The sequence below is a fragment of the Echinops telfairi genome, unplaced genomic scaffold (genome assembly GCF_000313985.2).
Source record: "Echinops telfairi isolate 266 unplaced genomic scaffold, ASM31398v2 ScPeMD7_3533;HRSCAF=4204_1, whole genome shotgun sequence".
In the NCBI taxonomy this organism is placed as follows: domain Eukaryota; kingdom Metazoa; phylum Chordata; class Mammalia; order Afrosoricida; family Tenrecidae; genus Echinops; species Echinops telfairi.
In genome coordinates this window covers 19,678,919-19,703,573 of record NW_022107432.1, presented here as the reverse complement: position 1 = coordinate 19,703,573, position 24,655 = coordinate 19,678,919, and the positions used below count along the sequence as shown (strand labels likewise).

The window sequence follows — 24,655 nt, the reverse complement described above, 5'->3', positions numbered from 1 at the left end:
AGGGGTGGAGTCTAGCCTGTCAAGTAGGTCACAGCCTGATGATGCTTCCTTGTGGGGTGGCATTCTCATGAGGATCCTAGGAACATCCTCTCTTGCTCCCTGGAAGCAGGGCACACACCCTGTCTCTGCTTCACCTTCCTGTTGACAATTTACATGGAGCCAGGCTGAGGGCAGCCAGAGCCCTGGAGATGAATCTACTGCCATTGGAGCCACAGGACTGTGCACCCACCGGCTTGTCATCTTCCTGCATTTTGCATCATTGCACGTGCTGCGTGAGTCTGGAGAGTGATTTATGGGCTAGTATTGGACTTGTGGGTTAATATTGGACATATGGGACTTGATCTGACCTGGGCTGGGATGTTTTCTTAGTATACAATTACTCTTTGATATAAAGCTCTCCATGACACACACGAGTGTGCCTGGATTTGCTTCTCTCGTCAACTCGGACGAACACATTGATTTTTCTGAAGTGAAGCATCAAGACTTTCTTGGACAGCACCTCTGGGTGAACTTTAACTTCCAACCTTTCAGTTAATGACTGAGCACATGAATTACTGTGCCATCTATCCATCATAACTGCTTCCAATAGACCCCCACCTACATTTTTATCTCTGACATATGAGAAAAGTCATCATTTTTATTCTCTATTAAGATTTGGAATGAGCCCTGGTGGCGTGTGGTTGTGCTCGGCTGCTATCTGAAAGATCAGCAGGTAAAATACACCAGTCACTCCACCAGCATTGGGAGTCCACTGAGGAAGTTCCACCCTGGATTATAGGGTTGCCATGAGTCAGGAGCAATTACAGGAACTGATTTGGAATCTCCTTTTGTCGGACCCTTCTAACCTGAATTTCTCAGGGAGAATATTATTTATCTACCTTAAAGGAGTGGCATGAGCAATCATTCACTGAATGAGAGTTCAAACTTCTGAGGCCACACATATGTTGATCATACGTTGTTACATAAATATAGAATATTACTTAGTCACATGCTACTAAATATGGAATAGGTTCATAAAAATGTAATAGAGACCATCCATATTCCTCTCATTGATAATTCATGTTTACCGTTTATTCAATGCAGCAATCAACAGTGTGCATTTCATTCTCTTAAATTTTGTAAGAATCCCAGGATCGTTTACATGGGTTTTATAACTAGCGTTAACCAGCAGTCCCCAGCAGGTATAGGTAGCAGACTATGGCGCTTTGGGAGCAAGATACCTATTAAGCAAAAGAGAACTTTAGCTCAGCTTGAGTAATTAATCTAATTTGCACCTATCTCTACCGCTTTAAAGTTGAAATGGGATATGAAGGTCAATATTGAGTGTTGTGCAATTATGGTTTAACATTTCTGTGGTGAAGATGGCTGTGACTCCATTTAAAATTCCTACGCAGAGGTGTTTCAATATTTTCCAGACTTGAATGCTGAGCATAACCTCTCTTTTCCTTAATGGGAATCTGACTCAGAAACTCTGCATTCTGCCATGTACACATCTCTCGGTGCTTATTAAAACTGACCTTGGATCTAATAGAAGCATAGACCATCCTTTCAAAGAAGGTGATCTAATAACACACTCTAGAATACTGAGAACTGGAGCCTGTCATTCATTATTCAACACGCATTTTCTCCAGACGACCCCATGTTCGTCTCGAGGGACCCAGCTGTGAATGAAGAGGAAAGAGCCTGCCCTCATCAATCATACATTCTAGCGGGTGGAGACAGACAAGGAACAAATGAAAAAGCCCATTGGATGCCACGTTGTGATGAGTGCCATGGCAACAAATAAGGATGGAGAGTGGCCAGAAGGGTGTGCTATTTTAGATCTGGCGGCCAAAATAGTGTTCTGTGATACCTCCGGAGCAAGCCAGGTGGACGCCCAGAAGAAGAGCATTCTGAGGAGACTGCAAGGTCAGGAGCAGTGTGGTTACAGTTGAGTATGAGGAGAGAAGACACACAGGAAATGAGTTCAGCAAAGAGGATGAGGCAGGGTCTGCTAGGTTCATTGCCTTGGGCTTTGTGAGTGAGGTGGCAGCCTTGGAGACATTGAATCCCAGCTAGGCAGAGAGGGAGCTTCTACACCTGCATTTCCATTCAAGCTACTTCCCTTTCCAGTTACGCAGACACCATCAAGCACTTCCACCATCCATGGTTGGCTGAGGAATGAGGGCACTTCTTGTTTATCCAGGTGTGTCTTATAAAAAGGCTTTTCCCCAGCTTTGTCTCCCCCAAAGATAAGCCAAACATTAGAGGCTATTTGCCAGCACATGATGGGAGGTCAGATGTACTCAGCCTTCAGACTATTGTCTGGTCCCACCACAGGTGGAGCCCACTCCCTGCTGTTAAGGACAATGGGTTACTTCTCCCCGAAGGCTTGCAGTCATCAGTCTGGTCCACTGTAGGTGGGGTTCACCCCCTACTGATAAGGGTTTCCATGGAGAGCCAGCGAACAGGTCTAACCTGCTCAGTGACATCCAAAGTTAGGTTGCCATCCTGAATCTAGGATCCATCCATCTTGTGTATCCCCAGTGTGTATCCCCAATCCTTCCCCTTCCTATTGTATGTATACCCCTAGATCATCCACCTCCCATTACTGTATTACCTATAGTACAACCCTTTGCTGTGACGTATGTCTTTACCTGTAATTAGGGGGCTTGCATGTCCCCGAAAGATATACAAGCCTTGGTTCACAATAAATCGCTCTCTCTCCCAGCCCTCACTCCCCTGGTCCCCTGTCCACTCTCCTTCTGTCCTTCCCTTCTTCTCCTGCCCTCTCGGCCAGCACTGTGCGGGGACCTGGCTGTGGAGGTCATAGCTGTTGATCATGGCCAGTCCAGAAGGTGAGCATGCTGCCATGAAATGTGGCTGACTCCATTATTTCAATCTCTCTTCTATCTCTCTTATCTTCTATGACTTTACTATAATCTTAACTTGTTATTGCTGTACAATTGCGCCTATCGAACCCGCAATTAGTTGTAGGGGGCTGGCCTTCCCCCACATCCAGGCTCCTCTTTTCTTGACACTTTCTGCCCTGAAGGGGTCTCCTTAATCAGGAGGGCTGGGGAGAAATACGAAAAGTCACAGGCTCTGCAGTTCTGTGACCATAGAGTTACTCAGGTGAGAGCCCTCCAGCCTGGCGCAAAGATCAGCAGAAAACCAAGGCACCGTCTGGTATGATTAGGCACAGGTAAAGGTATAGCAGAAAGAACTCCCCAAATTCCATCTAAGAAGTCTACTACTAATAACTTTTAAGGATGGTGATGATGCTATGTAGTTTCTACATGCCAGGCACTGTGAGAAGTTCCTTGTACACTGTCATAAAGGAAATCATCTCCACAAATCTGGGAAGTAGGCACTAGTCTTAGTCTCTTCATCATTATAGCCGAGGAAAGGGAAGCCCACAGAGACGGAGGCCTCAATTCACAGTCACATTGTCCATCAGGGGCGGAGCAGCCACGTGGAGAATTCTTACCAGGACAAACTGACTCCAGGGGCTGAGCTTGCTGCTTCTTCACACACCCTGTGTGAGCAAAGTCGGTCTGTTTAGAGGTCAGCACAGATCCTGCTCCTAGGGAACAGTCAAACTGTGGAGGCGCAGGCTAAAAGAAAAGAAACAAAGCAAAACAAAGCAAACCCACTGCTATCAACTTGATTCTGACTCGCCCTGACCCCACAGAACAGGGTAAGATTTTGGATTTCAAAGTCTTTTTTTTTCTCCCAAGGACAAGCTGGTGGTTTTGAACTGCTGACCTTGCACTGCATCCCCAAGCATCCTCATCTTCCCACTGCATCATGACAGCACCATCTTTTGCATCTGATGAGACTGTTCATCTCTATATCTCCAGTCTAGTCTGAGACCTTATATATGGAAGACACTCAGTACACACTCATCAATGGAAGAAAGAATGGATGAATGATGAATGCGAAGCCCAGTGCTGGCAAGCCAATGAATGTCGATTCCAACCCCAAGTGGTCCTAAAGGGCACAGCATCATTGGCTCCCAGAAGTTCGACCACAGTAATATTGATGGAAAAGGTGCCCTGGCGGCGTGGTGGGTTATATGTTGGACTGCTAACTACAGGGTCAGCAGTTTGAACCCACCAGCCACTCCATAGGAGAAAGATGAGACCATCTGTGCCTGTAAAGACTTACAGCCTTGATCACCCTCAGGGGTAGTTCTAAGAGAGGCCAGTCAGAGCCAGAATTGGCTCGATAGTGAGTTTGGTTTGGGGAGTCTTGGTGGAAGCCAACTACCACATCATTCTCCCACTGAGCAGTGGATGGGTTTGAACTGCCTCCCTTTTGGTTCGCACTGAGTGCTTATCCACTGTGTCACCAGGGCTCCTTGTGCTTTGGGTAGTGCCGGACAAGGACTAAGTGCACAATACACTGCTGCTATCATTATAAAGTCTACTAATTGAATCATAGTCTAGGAAAGATGGCCTGCAATGATTTTCTTAGTCAATACCCAGTGGAACAGTGAAGTCACAGAAGATGAAATAGATTCTTCTAGATGCACTACCGATGCAAGCAATAATAAGACACCAGGAGATCTCATGTAGTATTGTGAACAAAATCACAGTACAAGTTTTCCACTTGAGTTGTGTGTTTTCCTTGAGAAAACTAGGTTTTTGTATATCTGGAAAGTGGTGTCCAAAAATAAAATATCAAGATCACTGCTATGAGCACGTTCAACTGATCCTTCTTTACAATACTTCTTTAAAAGTCAACAGCAAATGTTCAGGGACACGCAGAAGGAGACAGAGAATCTGTCAAGTGTCATCACACTCGGGGAGAACACTTAGATATTCCAATATATTCCCCCCCCTCCAGAGGTGGAAATGAAAACGGGTTTTAAAACTAAACCCCATATCAATCTTATCTAGAACTATCACAACGTTAGATTGGAAAAGGCTGAAATAATCTCAATGGATAAGTTATGGAAAGTCAACCCATCTCAGATATGTACTGTTAAGATAAAAGCAGTGTTTTGAATACCAGAGGAAATACTATGTATGTGTCCGATGTCTTACTTTTCACAGTTTACATTGCCCATAATGGCGCGTGAATTAATGCTCAAGGAGATTTCAGCAGTGGAAAGAGGGAGGCACAGTTTTCATCTTCTGCCAACTAATACCTGTGTGATCTTACACAAAAATTTGGCTTCTCAAAGCATCAAGGACCTGTCTATTGTGGGCCAGATAAATAGGTGCCTAGGGATATTATAGGAATTACAGGGAGTACCTGGTGGGTGTCAAATGCTGGGCACTTAGAACTATTTAGTCAATGATAAAAATAATTGTGTGGTTTGGGGGTGTTGTGTGTTTTGTTTATTCGCTGTCTATGTTTAACATATAATATTGATCGATGAAGATGAACATCTCTGTAAGTTTGAATTTGTCATCGTGTGAGACAGTCTAACATTCACATAGTAAATGATCCCCTACGGGAAAATCAATTGGGGATCACATAGTCCTGTGGAACCACTGAATTAGGATTGACTCGATCACTCTTGCTGTCAAATCGATCCTGATTCATAGTGACCTATGTACAAACACAGTTTGCCCAGTTCTGCACCATCCTCAAACATCTTTCCAAAAATTCAACTAATCAGCAAATTACCCCATTATTGGAACAAGCAGTGTATTTAGGAAGATGTTATTTTTGGAAATGAAAGTTGCTCATAGACCAATGTAACAGAGAAGGATAGAAATCATCTTTCTGGAAGGTGATGGATCAAGACCATTGTTGGAATCTTTAAAAAAAAAAAAAGTTTGTAGTTGAGAGCTGACATACAGGATTCTGAAGAGTAATTTGACTGCTAAACTCTAAGGATATAAATATCCCTCTGATATACAACCATGAAGAGAAAAGGCAATGAGTTCCTAGTTGTTTTGTTTGTTTGTTTGCTTATTTACAGAGGGTGCTTAGATTTACTGTTCAAGACCCTTCACCCTTGACAGGGAGGTCTCCTTCAACATGTTTAGGAGCATACAGCTATTGAAAGGTAGTAGGGTAGACCATTGTTGAAAGGTTAGGGCTTCCAGGAAAACTCAGTCATGGAAGAAAACATCTATGCAGACACACGTTTATGGAAAGGGACTCAATTTTGTGGGGAAATGAAATGAAAAGATGATGGAATTTTGAAGACCCCTCATGTGCGTATCTGTGTATGTGTGTGCAAGTGTATGTGTAGGAGTCCTGGAGCCACAGCACACAGTGCTTGACTGCTGGGGATTTAAATTCACCCAGTGGCTCCATTGAGTCTGCTTGGGTCAACATGACAGCCTAGAAACACCCCTGGGACAGTTGCATAGGGTCCCCATGAGCTGAAAATCAAAGCAAAGGTATCGAACAACACAAGTGTGGATGAGGGGGCTTCTAATAGTTCATGGGAAGATTCCATTATCATTTACTTCTATTGTCCCATGAACTTTATGAAGCCCCCTGGTATATGAATGGGCATGTGGTTGATCATCTGGATACGTCTGGGTATATTTTATAAACTCACCCAAAAGGGGAAGATGAAAGCACGTGTAATGAAGATTCTTGAGTATTTCTAATATATCTCAAGTATTTCTAATATAAAGTCTCCACTCTAAAAGCAGAGAGTGTGGTAGGTACATAATCTGTTGTCAATTTGAGACTTAAGAGTGAAGGGGTGGAGCTTAGCCTGTCAATCAGTCGCAGTTTGATGAGCTCATTTGAAGGCATTAAGGAGATAAATAGCTCGCTGGAGGCAGGACACATGCTCACTCCTGTGAAACATCACTGACGATGAGCCTGATGGGGCTATGCTGATGCAGCCAGAGCCCTGGAGCTGGAGGAGCCACATGTAGACCCCTGCCAGTGCTGAGATGATTCTACTGCCACTGGATCCATAAGACTTTCCACCCACTGGCCTGTGATCTTCCTGCATTCAGCATCATTGCATGTGTTTCGTGAGTCTGAAGAGGAATTTATAGATTGCTAATAGACATATGGGCTAAATATGGGACTTATGGACTTGATCTGGACTGGGCTTGGCTATTTCCTCAACATTCAATTGCTCTTAGATAAAGCTCTTTCTTATACACATATCGGTGTGTATAAAGCTCTTTCTTATACACATATCAGTGTCCATGAAATGTGCGTTATGCTTTCCACCTAAGCACATAAAGGGCTAAATGATGACTCATATGCCAGTTTCCTTCTTAGATATCAATTTGAAACTTCATCAGAAAGCACTAAAACAGGCCCTTATAAACTATTGATGCTCATACTCAAACAGAGTCACTAAGGGTGCAAATGGCATATGCTCCGAGTTTCACATTAAAATCTGCTTCTGAAGGAGAAGAGTTTCAATGAAGATGCGGTGCTTGATGGTTGTTTTCAATAAAGCTGACACTTGGGTCGGAGGTAGCCTCTGTTAAGAGTCGTGGACACTTCGCAATAGTTAAGCTGCCCTTCAAAACAGTTAAGTTCATGGTTGACATTAGCTCTTACTCATGCTGTCTACCTTGTCCTTGCCTAGCATGACAGACAGCTGGGAAACCTGCCTGCCACTCTTCTTGGGGAACATTGATCTCTTGCATGAAAGAATGTTCTGCTCGCGGTGATAAATGTTTGCTGCTGTCCTCAGAGGGGAGAACATGCTCTAGATGGCACCTTTCCAGATACCTGTCTGAATGCAAGCATGTCAGAACACTCCGGGTTAAACAGTTTCCATATTCGCCAACTCTCAACTTGGCATTACCTAATTGATTTGCAGAATGGCCCCCATTTCAGTCCACCTCATTTTCACTAGAGAACAGGCAAGCCTTTGCTTTGCTAGAGGGTCAAAACCTGTTATACACATAGTCCCACACCTCGCTCGGGTTTTCCTAAAGGAACAGCGGCCCACTGAGGTGCAATGATGTTATTCAATCATCGCAGCCACTGCACAAAGAATGGGTGTTTCTGCTAACATTGTGCTTACTGGAAACACCACCAATACCTCCAGAGAGTTTCAGCTTTGGAGAATCGAAACGCCGGTGCACACCCATGAACTCATCCATTCTTCGGGCAAACACAATGCTTTCTGAAAACTCTGGAAGTGCGTCACTGAGAGTTCTGCAGAGCCTTGGTCTAGGACCTGGCCAGATTCTTGCCTCTGCACGACATTTGCAAATGTGTAAGTAGTGGGCTAAGACTCCTCCGACTCCCGTAACACCCACGGATTCTCTTCGAAACCACCCCCAATACCTGTGCATTCACTTGTGTCTGCTATAGGCCCTCAATATACAGTGCAAAGTGTACCATCCCCGAGGCAGCCTCCATCATTTGCCCCCATCTCCCCACCAAGCAATGCAAATGTTTGAAATCTCCAATAGAGTCCACTGTAGTAGGTGGTCACAATGTGCCATCTGTTTTCTCTCCCAGGACACCCTCCCCCCAACACCATGACCTAGATCGCAGGTCAGAAACACTGCAGGACTGTGTTCAAGGGAAAATGCTATACAGGAAGCCGTGGGGCCCTCTTCTCAGCATCCTCCTCCTGTGTCCTCTGGGAAGGTGGACGGACTTGGCCAAGGTCACATGGATTGGAGGATACAGGCAATTTTTCAAAAGCAGCAGCGAGAGGGCAGGGCTTTGGAGTGACCTTAAAACAGCCGAGGCCATTCAGGAGGTAAAGTATGAGGTCTGGGGCACTTTTAAGTTTTCAAGCACAGAAAAAGGTATTATGGTATAAAAGGTATAAAAAAAATTTTTTTAATCATTCTATTGGGGGCTTGTACAACTCCTGTCACAATGTATACATCCATCTATTGTGTCAAGCACATTTGTACATTTGTTGCCACCATCATTTTCAAAACATTTTCTTTGTACTTGAGCCCTTGGTATCAGCTCCTCATTTTCCCCTCCCTTCACCACCCTCCCTGTCTCATGAACCCTTGATAATTTATAAATTATTATTATTATTTCATGTCTTACACTGACTGATATTTCCCTTCACTTTTCTGTTGTCCGTCCCCCTAGGAGGGGGTTATATGTAGATCATTGTGATTGGTTTCCCCTTTCTCCCCCACCTTACCCTTACCCTCAAGAAATTGATACTCTCAATATTGGCCCTGAGGGGTTTATCTGTCCTGGATTCCCTGGGTTTCTAACTCTTATCTATACCCATGTACATGCTCTAGCCTCCCTGGATTTGTAAGATAGAATTGGGGTCACAAAAGTGGGGGTGGTGGTGAAGCATTAAAGAACTAGAGGAAAGTTGTATGTTTCAACGGTGCTATACTATACCCTGACTGGTTCATCTCCTTCCCAAAACCCTTCTGTAAGGGGATGTCCAGTTGCCTACAGATGGGCTTTGGATCTCCCCTCCGCACACCCCTTATTTACAATGATAAGATTTTTTGTTCTGGGTCTTTGATGCCTGATACCTGATCCTAATCGACACCTCTTGATCACGCAGGCTGTTGTGTTTCTTCCATGTGTGCTTCGTTGCTTCTCAGCTAGATGGCTACTTGTTTATCTTCAAGCCTTTAAGACCCCAGATGCTGTATCTTTTGCTAGCCGGGCACCATCATCTTTCTTCACCACATTTGCCTATGCACCCACTATGTCTTCAACAATCATGTCAGGAAGGTGAGTATCATGAAATATCAGGTTAGCTAATACATTTCTTACATTGCTCTCCACCCCCAGAGAGTTCCAATGGTTTTAAAATAAAAAGGATCAGGAGTGGGGGTGGGGTCATATAATAAGAAGGAGGTCAGCAAAAAAAAAAATATATATATATATATATATATCTCCAAATAAATTATGGCATGAGACCATAGCAACCTATTCAGTGGGCCCAGGGAAGAATGCTTGAAACAGGTTAAAGGGAGTCTGGGTAAGAGCAGAGCAGATAGGCTGTGGGTGCGCCTGCTGTTCCTTCTACTTGAATGCTTGTCCCTCGGCTCTGCACACAGCTGTCCCTCATTTTATTGTGATACACGAGAACAATGTCGTCGAATAAACCCCTCTTCAGAAATGTCTCCTCTGAGGTATCCACTTTCATCTCCTCTGCTTCCTTGTTTCAGAGCCCTCAGCGCTACCTGCAATTACACATGCCTTTGCTTCCTAGTTCATCCTAGAGAGGGCCCTCCACCCAAACAGGGCTTTTGTCTGTCTCAGGGATCTGCCAGCAGCCTTAAGCACTTCCTGGGAAGAGGCCAGGATGCCACAGGCATGCTGACCTTTCCACACATACCATTAGAGTTTGAAACTTCTGTACCTTTTGTTAAAAAAAACAAACAAAAACTGTACATTTTGCTATATTTTCTCGACTGAGCAGCTGTCCCCTCTGATCACTGCCATGGAGTCAATGCTGACTCACAGTGACCCTATGGGACAGGGCAGAACTGCCTCTGTCAGACAGTGATTCTGTGCAGGTGGTTGTGAACTGCTGACCTTGTGGATAGCAGCCTAACACATAATCCACTATGCTACTGGGGCTCCATCTGTTGTCCCCTAGAGTACCCTAAAACCAAGTCTGAATCCCTGGGATAGGAGTTGGGAATCCTGATGAGCAGAAAGGATGCCTTCACCCCTTCTTCTAGAAGGAAAAGCTTCCCCTTTACAGAGAAAGGGCAGGGCCGATGCTCCTGAGCAGGCGAGGCACGCTGACACTCTGAGGAGGCCAGGCGTTCTTAGCAGTGGGGAAGAAAGGGTGTATGCTGCAGCTCAGAACCAGATGGAGGAACTGGAGATATGTGGTTATTAATGACTCAGGGTGATTCACTCACAAAACCAGAAGAGACCTTGTTTCTTCCTGGGCCATCTTCATAGTCATTGATGTTAGGTGCCATCTCATAGCGACCCTAGGTACAACATCGCCGTGGCTAGTGTGCGTGACCTTCTAACCAGAGGGCTCACCTTCCAGCACTGTATCGGACAATATGTTGTAGTGATCCCTACGGTTTCACTGAGCACTGTTTGGAAATCGATTTCCATGCTGTTCCTCCTTGTGGAAGTTCCAGTAAAACCTGTCTAATGGGTGCCTTGTTAGGATCTAAAATACGGAGCCACAGCTCCCAGTGGTACAGCAACATAAACGTCACCACAAGGTGGCAAACTGGCCGCTTGCTAGTGGGGAGATGTGGGCACATGATCCAAAAGGGCTGGGCATGTCTCACAATTCCTAAGGGCACAGAGATATTCCTTCTAAAACTGCATATATCCAAGCTTGGTTGGAAGACAGGGGTCCAACTTTTCCTGAATGACCTCACATGTTCCAGAACACAGGTCAATGGTTATCTATAAGAATCACTTGAGATAACTTAAAAACAAACAAACAAAAACTATGCATGGGGCTCCATTTGGGCCAGCTAAGCTAAAGTTCTGGGCATTGTCAATATTTTTTAAAAGTTCTCCAGGTTGTACTAATAAGTAGTCAGGTTTCAGAGCCACTGGGCTAAAATGAAATATGAATTTCATTATCAATCATTTGATCACTTTCATTTCCTAAAAGGTCCTGTTCCTCACTGAAGGGAGAAGCTATTCTCAGAAAGATGGGGGAGACTATTGAAGCAAACCAACCCTGCACCCTCAGTCTCTTGCACACATTCTATAGCTCAACGCATCATCTCTTCTACTGAGGGCTTCCCATAGTGCCTCAACCCATCGTAAGCCCTGCTATGTCATCATAGAGCGACAGCCAAGTCGTCAGCACCAGCAGTGGACTATCCTGGGAAAGACACATATGGCAGAACTCCATTTGCCTCTTTTTCAACAATTTTTTAGAACTATTGCACGAGCAAGCTTTGGCAAAATTTAGGTATTTGGCTCCGTATAACAAATTAACTAACACCCCCCATTGAGGAGGAGGCTTCCTGGATTCTGTAAATCACAGGGCTTGCATATACTACCCTCCACCCTAGACCCTCTATCCCCACCCTATTGTTACCACATAAGCAAAACTACTACACTTGTTGAAGGCAGCCAGTTTTTATATCACTCTGATGTGGCTCCTTCTCCAGGGGTCTACGTGTTGGACACCAAACGGTGTCTGCATGTCGAAATCCAAGGCCTGTGGCAATTTGCACTTTGCTATGATGCTGAACTGTTCTAGCAGAGCTTCCAAACTAGGATGGATGAGGGAAAACGGTTTGGTCATCAGTCCATAGAACTCTGAGCAAAATAGCTTGACCTGCACCTTGATCGTGGGAAGGCTCAGACCTGGGAAGCATTTCATTCCATGGTGCCTGAGGGTCACCCTGGATTGAAGGCCAGGCCAACTCGAGGGCAGCTCCCAGCACATGCAGAAAGGGAGCGATGGTGGCAAACAAGGCCAACAACAGCCAAGAGGACATCGGCAGGGGAGGCAGATCCTTGCCAGGCACATGCCTTTTCCTGGACAGCAAATATCAAAGAATTCAAAGAAGGGAACTGCTGGCTCCCGTGTGTGTCGTTTGCTCAATCAATTAAGGAGAAGGGAAAGTCTTAGGAAAAGTCTGTTCGGGACCCAAGATTTGACCTTTGAACCTCTCTCCATGACAATGAACAACATCCACTTTTGAACAAGAGTGTGCGTTTTCTCAGCCCCTCTCTTGGAATTGCCCTCATTTGTTTTTCTTTTCTTCTCTTCTCACACAGTAGGTCTTTACTCGAAGGTATTGTCTTTTTTTTTTTTTTTGGCATTGAGTGCCCTATAAGTCTGCGATGAAAAGCCATGTTTCCTAAGTTGCACATGTGTGTGCACGTTGGGTGATGAGCAGAAGAGAAAAACACTGCCTGTGGCTGAGCCTAAGGAGCCCTGGTGGTGCTGTGGGTTAGGCACTGGACTGCTAACTGCAAGGTCAGTGGTTCAAACCCACCAACCACTCCAATGGAGAGATAGGTGGCTGGATGCTCCTGTAAAGATTTACAGGACTCAGTGGCAGTGACTTGGGTGGCTTGGAGCATTAATACAAACATAGCTGGAGTTAGGATATCTAAGAAACTGACAAAGCAATCTACCCCCATCAGAGAATGTTTAAAAATATGACAATGGAAACGACAGTGAGACTGACAGTATGTATTCGATACCAAATATGGGTTGCTGTGGTCACTTTAGGTGGTAACTGCTCAAGGTCAGCAATTAGAAACCACCAGCAGCTCTTTGGGAGAAAGAGGGGGCCTTTTGCTCCCATAAAGAGTCACAGCCTCACAAACCCATAGGGCAGGTCTACTCTGTCCTGCAGGGTCGCTAGGAGTCGGCATCAACTCAATGGCAGTGAGTTGAGTTGTGGAGTATGTGTCAGACCATGTGCTAAATATTTTACAAATATTATTCCAGCTACGCCTCCTACCGAATGTAAGGTGGGAACTATTCTTACCACCACTTTACAAATGTGGTGTACAGGCACAGGAAGATTGGTACCTTACCCCAAAGAAACAAACCCAACCTTGATTCAGAGCTCATGGCAATAAAGACATAGAGCACGGACATCCAGTGGGCGTCTTCCCAGCAAACCCCACACATTCCTAATGAGCAACCATAATTTAGCCCTTCATCGCTTTCTTCCCCTTTCCTCTCTCCAAGCTCCACTGAAATGCATGGACTTACTGGACTCTGCAAAATGGCATGCCTAGTGCTACCTCCACCCCCCTCCATGCCTTCCCTCCTTCTGAATCCAAACCTATGGCTCTCCAAGTTCATGGGCCACTTCCTCCAGGAACCCACCTCCACCACTCCAGTATCACCAGCTGTGAGAATGCTGTTTCCCCATCGTTCTGCTAAGTGCTCTCTTTAAGACACGACAGACATGTAGTTATTCTTGTGTCTCATCACAGCTATGGTGTCAGAGAAGCAAAATTTAAACTCCCAGAGAAAATGAAATTGTCCTCGGAGAGCACCATTCCTGGCACTGTTCAGGCCCCTTAATATTGTCCCACGGGCATCTCCTAGAACAACAAAAAAAAATGTTTAACCTATTGTAGGACCTTCCCAGAGCAGGAGGGTAAATTTAAATTGCTGAGACGGGAGTTGTGAACTTATATTCAACTTATACTAAATTCTGCACCAGTGGTTATCTGGACACTCTACCAGTTGTAAATCCCAAACCCACTGTCATTCTCACACTTATTGACCTAGCAGGTCCAAGTAAACTGCCCCATAAGTTGAGCACCAAATACGTGTTGTGGTTACTCACTGGGCAAGGTCAGCAGTTAGAAACCACCAGCCGCTCCTTGGGATTAAGAGGAGGCTTTCTGCCCCCAGTCACAGTCTCAGAAACGGAAGGTTTCCAAGGCTGTCCATTTTCATGGAAACAGACTGCCACAACTTCTGCAGAGTCCCTGCTGGGCTCAGACTGCAACCTTTTGGTGCAGTCGCTGAGCCCTTAACCCTGCCCCTTCCAGTTGTACACACCTGAAATTGGCTTAAAACGGGGTAGGTTCAATGGTCACTGGGCCTTCTGGAATGCTGCCAGCCAGTGGGGCCAGCAGAGCCGGGAGCTTCTAAGTGCATTTCTCAAGTTCTGGATGCCACCCGCGGCAGCCTCAAGTCATTAGTCTCATTTTTGAAACCTTGATTTGGCAGGTGGTGGATTCTTTTACAGCAACACCAGCCTAAGAATTGATGGTCACAGAGCTATACAGAATATACGAGGAGAGCACACCAGGCTCCTGAGTCTATTTCCAAAGAGCCTTTCAAACCTCAATTTGGAACCACTAATGTCTGCTGCTAGTAACACAAACATGCCTGCCCACCGAGGCACCAAGGGTCCCCTGAACACTCAATAATAGAGGATTTCTGGTTTCCCTTTAAATGAAGACTAAGACAGGATGGAAAAGGATTACATGATGCAAATCCCCTCTTATTCTTCCAATCACACTAGGAGCAACTGTCGTGTGTGTGAGTGTGTGTGTGAGTGTGTGTGTGTTTGTGTGTGTGTGGTGTTTAAAATGAGAAGCATCTTCTAGTTCCTATATTCAACGGGAGAGAAGAAATCAAATTCCCATCCTACTTCAATGGAATCTCTTTTCATCCCATCGAGCCACATGGGGAAAGCGAAGAGAATGACTATCATCAAAGGACAATTACTCACAAAGGACAATTAAACAGTTCTTGCAGACGCTTCTGCGCTCAAGGGCCGGCATGGCATACCAAGTCCTAAGACGCAACATTAATTTATTCCTGAACTTTCCTTACGGCCAACTGCTCGAGACAAATAACCTGTGGTTAACAAAGAACGCTGCGGCCGCAGCTCTCCAACTTCCATTGCCAGAGAGCCGGGAGGATCCAAACCGCTCTCCACGGAAGCGCAGCCTTTGTTCTGCTTGATACCCGTTCAAGTTCATCACAGGCGAGTTAGGTGACTGCCGCGGGCCGCGGGTCCAGGGTGCGCTGTGTATTGCGTGCGCCTTTCTGAGTGTAATCCCGACTCCAAACCCCTCTCAGCCCCGGCTATTCCTCCTGACACAGCTACATCATGAACACAAACAGAAACACGGCACATGCCTACTGTGAAAGGAACGCCCGGGGAAGCACCTGGTCCAGGAGACCAAAAAAAAAAAAAAGCACCGGACAATGGTCGGCGTCCTTGCACTGAAAGACAATGATGGCTCCAGCCCCTCTCTCTAACTTGCTGTCTTGCACGCAGCCTGGCCCTCAGCGCATCCATGTCACCCGGCGCTGAAAACTAGGAAACTAAGTCTGCTCTCGTTCAGCGGCCAAGGCCAAGCCACCACGACCCACACGAAGGCAGGTGCATTACCTTAAGGTCCTGGTTGGTAAAAACCTCGACATCCACCAGACAGGCAACCAGGGTGGCAGCATCACAGTCCATGCTAGGGGCTGGCATCCCCCCTCCTGAGCGGTTGGCGGCGGAGGAGTTAGGCAGCCTTCGAGGTGGGAGTTCTGGGAGGGAGCGCCCAGGGGGAGCGCCAGGCCCAGCGCCGCCGCTGTGTCTTGGCCGCTCGGCGGGAGGCGCGGGCACCTGGAGCTGCTGCCACTGCGCGCAGCCCTCCGCTCAGCGGCGGCGGAGCAACCACGGCCGGTTCGCTCCTGGCAATGACATCACCACCAAGACTGACACGAGCTGAAGCTCTTTCTTTCCGCCGCCCCCCCCCCCCCAACCCTTTTATCTCCAGGCAGTGCAGCGGAGCAAATTGAACATGATTATGTGCTAAATCTGAACTCAGACTAAATCAATTCAGGCAGCGTTCGCTAGGAACTGAGTCATAAGCTGTTGTTTCGAGGCTTATGTTTGCATAAAGCAGGGGGGCTGAGAACCTGACACCGGAGGCTCTGGGGATCCTTCTGCAATGGAGCCTCCCTGAGGTTAAGGTTTGACCATTTTCCGCCTCCCCGATGAACAGGAAGTTGAAGCATTTTGCAAATTGTATGGCTTCTGTCCGTTTCCCTCTGCCTTGCAGGTCCCGGGCATCCTAGGGCATCCTAAGGCATCCCAGGCACAGGCTGAAGAGAGATCCATTCTTGGTCATCACTCATTTAGGCAGCCTGGTTAAGAAGGGATAATTCGAGGTTTGTGAAAATCTATTTGAAGCACTTAAGTACAGACGCGTAACTTGAAAAGAGCCCTTCCCAACTCAGGGCTGCAGGCTGCCTCCAAGGTCATTCAAACGCCTCGAGGTGCGTGGCCAGGACTTCGGGTGAACATCGCCGCAGGGACAGATGGCAGGGTCTAATGGGCAAGCGCATTGATGTGGGTCATTGTCAGAGCCTCCGGGCTCAATTTCTCAGGAGACTTTGACCACGTCCCTTTGCTCAGCTTCCTCTCCTGGCCGTGAATCCCTGAAGCGCAGGGCTGCAGAAAACACCCCTTTCTATCTTCAGCATGCCTACTGGCCCAAGTAGACAGCACTTGCTGAATGAAAGCTGACAACAGCTGCTGAATGAACGAAGGCACCCAAAAGGAATCGATTTTTTTCTTTAATTTTTGCTGCTGCTGTTGTTTCACAGTAGGGAGCGCCCAAAAGAGGCATGGGGTGGTGGGCAAACCAAGCAGATTAGTTTTGATTTTGTCATTAGTTATGGAAGTCCCAATAGAACTCATTAGTATTCCGGCAGGCTCTACTCCCCGTGGGAGTGCAGTGGCTTTTTTTGGGCTATTGAAACATGATCCATAGCAGGCTGTCTAACATGACCGGACACAGTGCTCCAGCTCTCTGCACACGGGTGGGAAAGGTAACACATCTGACACCCTGCGGAGAATTTCTGTTTGGTCCTCACTGACTACATTTGAATCTGGCAGTTGCCTTCAATGAAGTATTTGCTACATGAAATTTGATTCTTTAGACTGATGACATCATGTGTGTGTGATGCATGCGTGCATGCATGGGGTTCTTTATGCAGTCCAGGATATGCTTTAAGATGCAGAGACTATGCAGAGCCATGATGCAACTAACATTGAATGGCCAGGAGAGCTCTCTACCAGATACTCTTTAGATAAAATGATGAAGAAGCAGCAATCACTCTCTCCAGGGAATGAAAATTCAGGGCAGGAGATAAGGCATGAAAGCGCGCGCGCGTGCGCGCACACACACACACACACACACAGTGGTGCTGGTGTCTGAAGAGGTATAGACAGCATTTCGTGAGAGCACTGAGGAAAGGGCAATGGATGCTAAAGGGAGCTGGGGCAGACGAATGGTTAGGAGGAGGAAATGACCTCTGCTCTGACCTTGAAACAAGGGGAAGAGTCCAGGGAAGCGGTCCAGGGATGCCTGAAAGAACAGAGTAAGTGGAAGCACACTGAGGGGATGTACATTGGGCTGGGTGTGTGGATGGAAGAGGCAGACACAGAGGCTTTAGGGACCCTTCCTTTCAGGCATTGTCTTTGAGATGATAAATAGGGCCTAGACCCCCTGCTGTTGAGTTAATTCCGACACATAGTAACCACATAGGATGGAGTAGAACTGGTCCATCGGGTTTCCCAGGGCATCACCCAGGGCTTCTTTACACAAGCAGATGGCTACTATTTATCTCTCCTGCAGCGCAGCCAAACCAAACCAAATTCACTGTCTTTGAGCACATGAAGATTCAAGGCCATCCTATAGGACATAGGAGAACTGCAGACGTTGTTGGGTGCCACTGAGCCAGCGGCTCTGACCAACAGCAACCCTCTGCACAACAGATAAAAACACCGCCTGGTCTGGCACTACCCTCACAATTGTCCCTAGGCGCATGGCCACTGTTGCAGCCACTGTGTCCATCCATCTCGTTGAGGGCCTGCCTCTCTTTTGCTGCAGCAGATGGGGTTCAACAACTGACCTTCTGGGGAGCAGTGGAGCTCTTAGCCACTTCACCAACACAGTTCCTGACATGAGGTCGATGCATACATTAAAAAACAAACAAACAAGAAAACAGTTGCCAGCAAGCTGACCTTGACTGAGGGAGACCCCATGTGTGCACAGTGAAACGGCTTCACAGGGTTTTCAACAGCCGAGTTTTCAAAAGTACATTACTAGGCCTTTCTTCAGAGGAGCCTCTGGTGAGAGAGCTTTCAACATCTCAGTTGGCATCCAAGTATCATACCTATTTACACCACCTAGAGGGGAGCCCTGGTGGTGTAGGGCCTATGCTTTGGGCTGCTAACTTCAAGGTCAACTGTTTGAATATCACCAGCTGCGCTGTGGGGGGAAAGATGAGGCTTTCTACTCCTGTAAAGATTTCCAGTCTCAGGAGCAGTTCTGTCCCTGTCCTATAAGTGAGTGAGGGGCTGCTCTAGACACATCAATAGACCTAACAAATGTAGCCTACCTACAAAGGAAAACACAACTTTGAATAGCACAGGATCTATTCAAGAGGCAGCACAAAGAGCCTCTCTCTCTTTTTATATGTAATGACTTATCCTGACATTTGCTTTTAAAGATTTCACAACAGCAGTTGGCTGGCAACAACAATAACAACAATAACAACAACAACAACATGGATCTCTGGATAGAAGAGCCCCAATCTGTAGCATTTGCCGATTTCAAGCGCCCGATGGCCTGGTCACTTCAGGCCGTATGCAGCACAACCCTGTTCAGTCATGAGGAAAATGTTATGCGTATGTCACCTCACAGGACACCCCCCAGATGAGGGACGCTGCCCATCAAAGAACAACAGAGCATTCTCCTCTGGGCCTTGTTTGCCTAAGAGCACGGCAAATTAGTGGACTCTTTGGGAAAGAGCTGGAAGAGACACACGTGTGTCTTCAAGGAAGAATGCCACTGTGATGAGTCTCCGTGGGAGCTTATTTGCTTATTGAGGAAGCTGGGCCCGTTTAGAATCCTAAAACCGGAAGTGTGCTCAGGTGGATCCTCAGTTTCCCCTGTGGGGTTTGCTTCTACCTTGGTGACTCCTTCCTGCGACTCAAGCATCCACTCACTTTCGCCTCTCTTCTTTTACAGTAACTTCTCAAGGGCACAGTTTATATCCGCATCAAGAGGCAGGAAACTCAGAGCAGTCCCCGTCTCCGAGGAACCTCTTTTAGCAGGGGACAAAACGTTATGTGGAATAAAGACTGTGCTCAGGGTGAAATTAAGGAGCTCTGGTGGCATAATGGTTATATGTTGGGTTGCTGACTGCAAGGTCAGCAGCTCGAATCCATTAGCCACTCCACATAGAAAGACAGAGCTTCCAACTCTCAGGAAGAGTTACAGTGTCCTAAAGTTCTGCCCTGTCCTACAGGGTCACTATGAGTTGAAACCTACTCAAATGCAGTCAGTTTGGTTTGGGGGACAGTGAAAGGATAGGAAACAGGAGGGTAGGACATTTTCAAGGGACCCTGAAATGAAATTGATGGGTTTTTAAAAGGTTGGGTCAAGGAACTACTATACAGCAGAGTTACTATCCCATTGACCAGAGTCTCTAGAGCAGGGGTGGAGAACCATTTTTCTGCCAAGGGCCATGTGAATATTTATAACATCATTTGCAGGTCATACAAAATCATGAACTTAAAAATTAGCCTGCTCTCTTTGGTCAAAGAAGCATTCATGGCATGGTGGGTACAAATTGGTCTGCTAACCAGGAGCAGCAGTTCGAAACCAGCAGCTGCTCCTCGGGAGAAAGACAAAGCTTTCTACTCCCATAAAGAGTTAGTTTCACAAACTCACAGGGGCAGGTCTACCCTGTCACTCTTGGGTCTACATGCCGCATTGACTTGAGGGTAGTGAGTTTCCTTTTGTTTGGCTTATATGTGGTCAAACATTTCATGAACTCATCCAGAATGTGGTGGCTGGAATTGCTTCTCATTGATGAGGCTCGAGATGGTAGCTGGTACTGATGGTATTGTGGGCCATCTAAAGCCAGAGCATTCCCCTGACATCATGCTGTCCTATTTTTTTAGCAGGAATGTGCTTTTCCCAGCAGAGGGATGGGGTCTGGCAGCCCTGGTGGCCCTGGGGTCTGTGAGCTCCCTCAACTGTTGGCCACAGGGCTCTGAATGCCCTACTAGCCCTTGCTCGGTCTCCCACCTTAGCTCCTACCACATTCCCCTTCGCTCTCCAAATCTCTGTCCCACTGGCCTTCCTAGTGCCCTCTCCGAATGCCTTTGTATTCGTTGTTTCCTCTGAAAATACCCAGCTCTCCTCATGGCTGGTACGTTACCATCTGATGCTCAGCTCAAATGCCATCTCCTTTGAGAGGCCTTCCCTCGTGGTCCAAACAAAAACACGGGGGAACTTCAAGCAGTTTGTGGGAAAATTCTATGACCCTTTAATCGCCACCTCCCTGCACACAAACTTTTTGAAGCCTGCTTATATGCACACACACACACACACACACACACACAGTCACTCTCACTGTCCCAGCATCTGCATTTTCATTTTCTTCATAACACATTTTGTTACCCCAAATTGCCATGCTCACTTGTTTCTTTACTTGTTTATTGCTTGTCTCCTCAACTGGAATTTCATCTCCATGAAAGTGGAGAATATTCTGCCTCCCTCATTCCTCATCTGTGGCAGTTACATAACCTGTCAACTTACGAAGGGTTGGAGTCTAGTTTGTCAATCAGGTCATAGCCTATGAGGCCTCTGTGTGGGGCTGGCCTTCTCCAGAGGATTCTGGGACACACACCTTGCTGCAAGACATTTCTGTTGACAAGCCACATGGAGCTACACTGATGGAGCCAGAGCCCTGGAGCTGGAGGAGCCACGTGGAGACTCACACCAGTGCTGCAATGCTTCCACTGCCACTGGATTCACAAGACTTTCCACCTCCTGGCCTGTGATCTTCTGCATTCGGTGTCACTGCATGTGTTGTGTGAGTCTAAAGAGGAATTTATGGACTAGTATCGACATTTGGGGCAATGTCAGACTTATGGACTTGATCTAGACTGGGCTGGGATGTTCTCTTAGTGTACAAGTGCCCTTTGCTATAAAGTTCTCTCTTACACATATGAGTGTCTCTGGATTTGTTTCTCTAGTCAACCCGGCCTAACACACCATTGCCTTCCCAGGGGCTAAAAGAATGCTCAACACTTAAGAGGTCCTTCTGTGTCTGAAGTCTGAATGGATAATTAAATGAATGGCTCTTACCTGGAAAGCTGTGGTCATTGCTCCACCTGCTGCTGTCTGGTTGATTCCAACTCATATCCAGACCCTCTAGGACAGAGCAGAACTGCCCCCAGAGGGTTTCCAGAGCTGTACCCTTCCTGGGAGTAGACTGCTACCTCCTTCTTCCACAGAGCTTCTGCGGGCTTCAAACCAGGAACCGTTTGGCTAGCAGGCGAACGAGTAACCACTAATCCGTGTGTGAAGAGCAGAATTTTCCAGAGGGTTTTCAAGGCCGTGTGACCTCCGGGAGCCAAATGGCAGACCTTTCTTCTGAAGCCCTGGAACTTTGAGAAACCACATTCTTTGACTGAGACCTGTTTTTTAATTGGTTCAATGAAGTTGGGGTCCAAAGAATACGGAAAATGAGGAGCTGATGATAAAGAATTGACTCATTTAAATAAACTAGCTTCCTATATTAAGGAGCCCTAGTGACGCACGGAGTTACGCGCTATGCTGCTATCCCAGTGGTCCATGGTTCACCAAATGCTCTGCAGGACAAAGAAGAGGCTTTCTGCCCCCCTAAAGATATACAGCCCAGAACCTCTAGAATGTGTTGGTGTTAATCCAAACAGACTTGTCTGCTCTGTCACTCAGCTTCATATATAAAACCACACCTCCTTGCCTTGCAGTTCTCAAGGGCCCAAGGTACCATGAGACCCACCCCAGGATCACTTTCTAGGTGAGCCAGCCAGGTTCATCAGAGCAGGTAAGGCAAAAAGGCTGCAGTCAATGTTCTATGAAGGAAGAAACCGTGTGTGTTTGGTTGGCGTTTTCTTTGTCCTGTGACTCTGGGACCCTGGTATGGAAGACAATGGAGGGAAAGAGGTAGAATCTCAGCAGTGGAATCATAAATAAACTCAAAGAACAAGTTTATGGTAAGCAAGGCTCGGCAATCTCCATTCAAATAGTTGGTGTTATTTCTGATGGAATATAAATGAAACTTTTAATACCCTGCTGGTAAAAACCTAACTTGCAATAATCTTTCTGGAAAGCAAGAATCTTAAAAAACAAACAAACAAACAAACAAAGCAACTTCTAGTTAAAGGTAGAAAGTTGCAGGAAACCATCATGCCCACGTGTGTCCAACGCCTAACCCAGAGCACCACCAGGGTACAGTGCATACATTCAATAGGCTCACCAAACACATCTTTCTTACCCTCCTGAGTATCACAACCATTACAATCTGAAAGAAGAAAAGACATACGGCCTAAAAGGGAACAAAAAGGTTGACAATTGCCTTCTTGCAAGAAACAGTGGAGGCCAGAAGAGAATGGGAAGACATTTTCAAATCGAAACAAAAAAGTAAAAGAGAGAGAGCACTGATCAACTCAGGTTTCTATTTTCAGCACAAATTATCTCAAATATGAAGACAAACTCAGATACCATCAGTATTACCTCATCGCAGCGTAAACCTCAGATACCTGAATGTGAAATGGTTTGACCACTTTGGAAAACACGTGGCCGTTTCTCACCATGTTAAACATCAGTTCCATAAGTGATCCAGACTTTCCCACTTAAGAGGCATAAAAATGTGTTGAGACAAAGCCTTACATGGAAATGTTCACAATACTATTGTTCCTAATAGCCCCAAGTGAAAACAATACTAGTGACTTCAAAAGGTTGTACAATGAAGCATTATTTAGCAAGAGTATGGACAGAACTACTGATGTGGGCTCTACCAGGGCTCAGCAAACTTTTCAGACAGAAGAGCCAATCCTGTTCCTTACAACAATTTAAAACTCACTCCGGAGAGATAAGTATATTTTTGCAGAAAAATGAAATCACCATTATCTGAATAATATCCTAAAACATTTTCAATTTACTTCAGGATGAGAAGCTGGATAGGTCTCTCGGGAGAGAAGGCACTGTACATTAGGTCACAATGCTTGAGACCTGGCATTGATGCAGGTCTATACACAAATTCTCCTGGCCCGACCGGTGCTTGCAGGTCTGAGATCCCAGGAAAGGTAGTCTAGTTCAAGGTACAAATTCAGATGTAAACTGTTTTAACAATGTCATAGTAAAACGGAAGAGAATTCAGGCGAAAGGGGTTGTCTCCACAGAATGCCTAAGCTAAACAAAAATTAGATGGCTATGCCACAATAAAGGGTTTGAAAGAAATCAGGCACCCATTAGACACCGATGGGGACAATCCAAAGCTGGGCATGCTCAGACCAAGGTCCCCTAAGTGCAGTTGGAGGTCAACCTGGGCACGGGGCACACTAGGCACCAGCAACATGCGCCTGCGCTCATCCATGAAGAACGGCCAACATCCTCAACCACGCGCCCCGGCGACACTCGCGTGCCCTCTTGTCTTCCCTTTTCAGTTCTGGCACGCCTTTGTCCACGTGGTTTTTCACTCTCTCCTGAAGCGGCCATCTTCAGTCTTGAACTCTTGCATGGTCCCCGGCACGGCCTTGCACACATTCCATGGATAACATGTACTCTCTGAGACTGTATTACCCGAAACTTCTCTTCCCTAAAGTGCTTCTGCCGTGTGAATGCCTTCAATGTTCAGAAGCCAGGACTGAGCAAAACCATCCCAGAAACCTCACACCAGCACTTAAAGTGATGCCCTATTAACACCCTCAAAAATAGTGTTGAAAAGTAACTGATAAATACCTTCCATGCATGGAGGACGTGAGTATTTTCCTACTGAATGTTAGGAATACATTTTTTCCATGTTGTCTTAAAGAACCCAATTCCTTAACATCTCAAATTAAGGCAACTTGTCAAAATGTGAATCATCATATGCATCAAAAAGCTTAATGAAAAAACCAAGCTTACGGCCATCAAAGTCAATTCTAACTCATGGCAACCCTATAGGATAGGATGGAGACTCGTGGATTTCCAAGACTAACACTTTACAGGAGCAGAAAGGCCCATCTTTCATCCATGAATCACCTGATGGTTTCAAACTGCTGACCTTGAGGTGAGCAGCAAATAGCCTCATACTTAGTAGCCTCTATCACAGAATTTGGGGTGGGGGTAGGGGTAGGGGGGTGAAAAAGCAGTCACTGTTCAGAGCGTCCAGGTTCCCCCCAGAGGAAGTTGTAACTTAAAAGATCCACATTTAGGAGCTGGATTGATTAGGAGATACCTGTTCCATGGAAACTTTTCAAAGAACAAAAGGCAGCTTCCGTTCATGGAAAGAAAAGGCAGA

The 24,655-nt window shown here is 46.3% G+C and overlaps 1 protein-coding gene across 2 annotated transcripts in view; it reads right to left on the bottom strand.

Annotated features, from left to right (window-relative positions):
* Positions 1 to 24,655, bottom strand: part of RCAN2 (regulator of calcineurin 2) — a 251,350-nt gene that overhangs the window by 89,172 nt on the left and 137,523 nt on the right. The window contains exon 1 of one of the 2 annotated variants that reach the window (XM_004710804.2): positions 15,705 to 15,895. The exons of the other annotated variant lie outside the window; for it this stretch is intronic. Coding sequence (XP_004710861.1) covers positions 15,705 to 15,791 — 87 coding nt within the window. The 5' untranslated portion in view covers positions 15,792 to 15,895. Of the gene's footprint in view, positions 1 to 15,704; positions 15,896 to 24,655 lie in introns of those variants that run through there. 2 annotated transcript variants of the gene reach the window in all.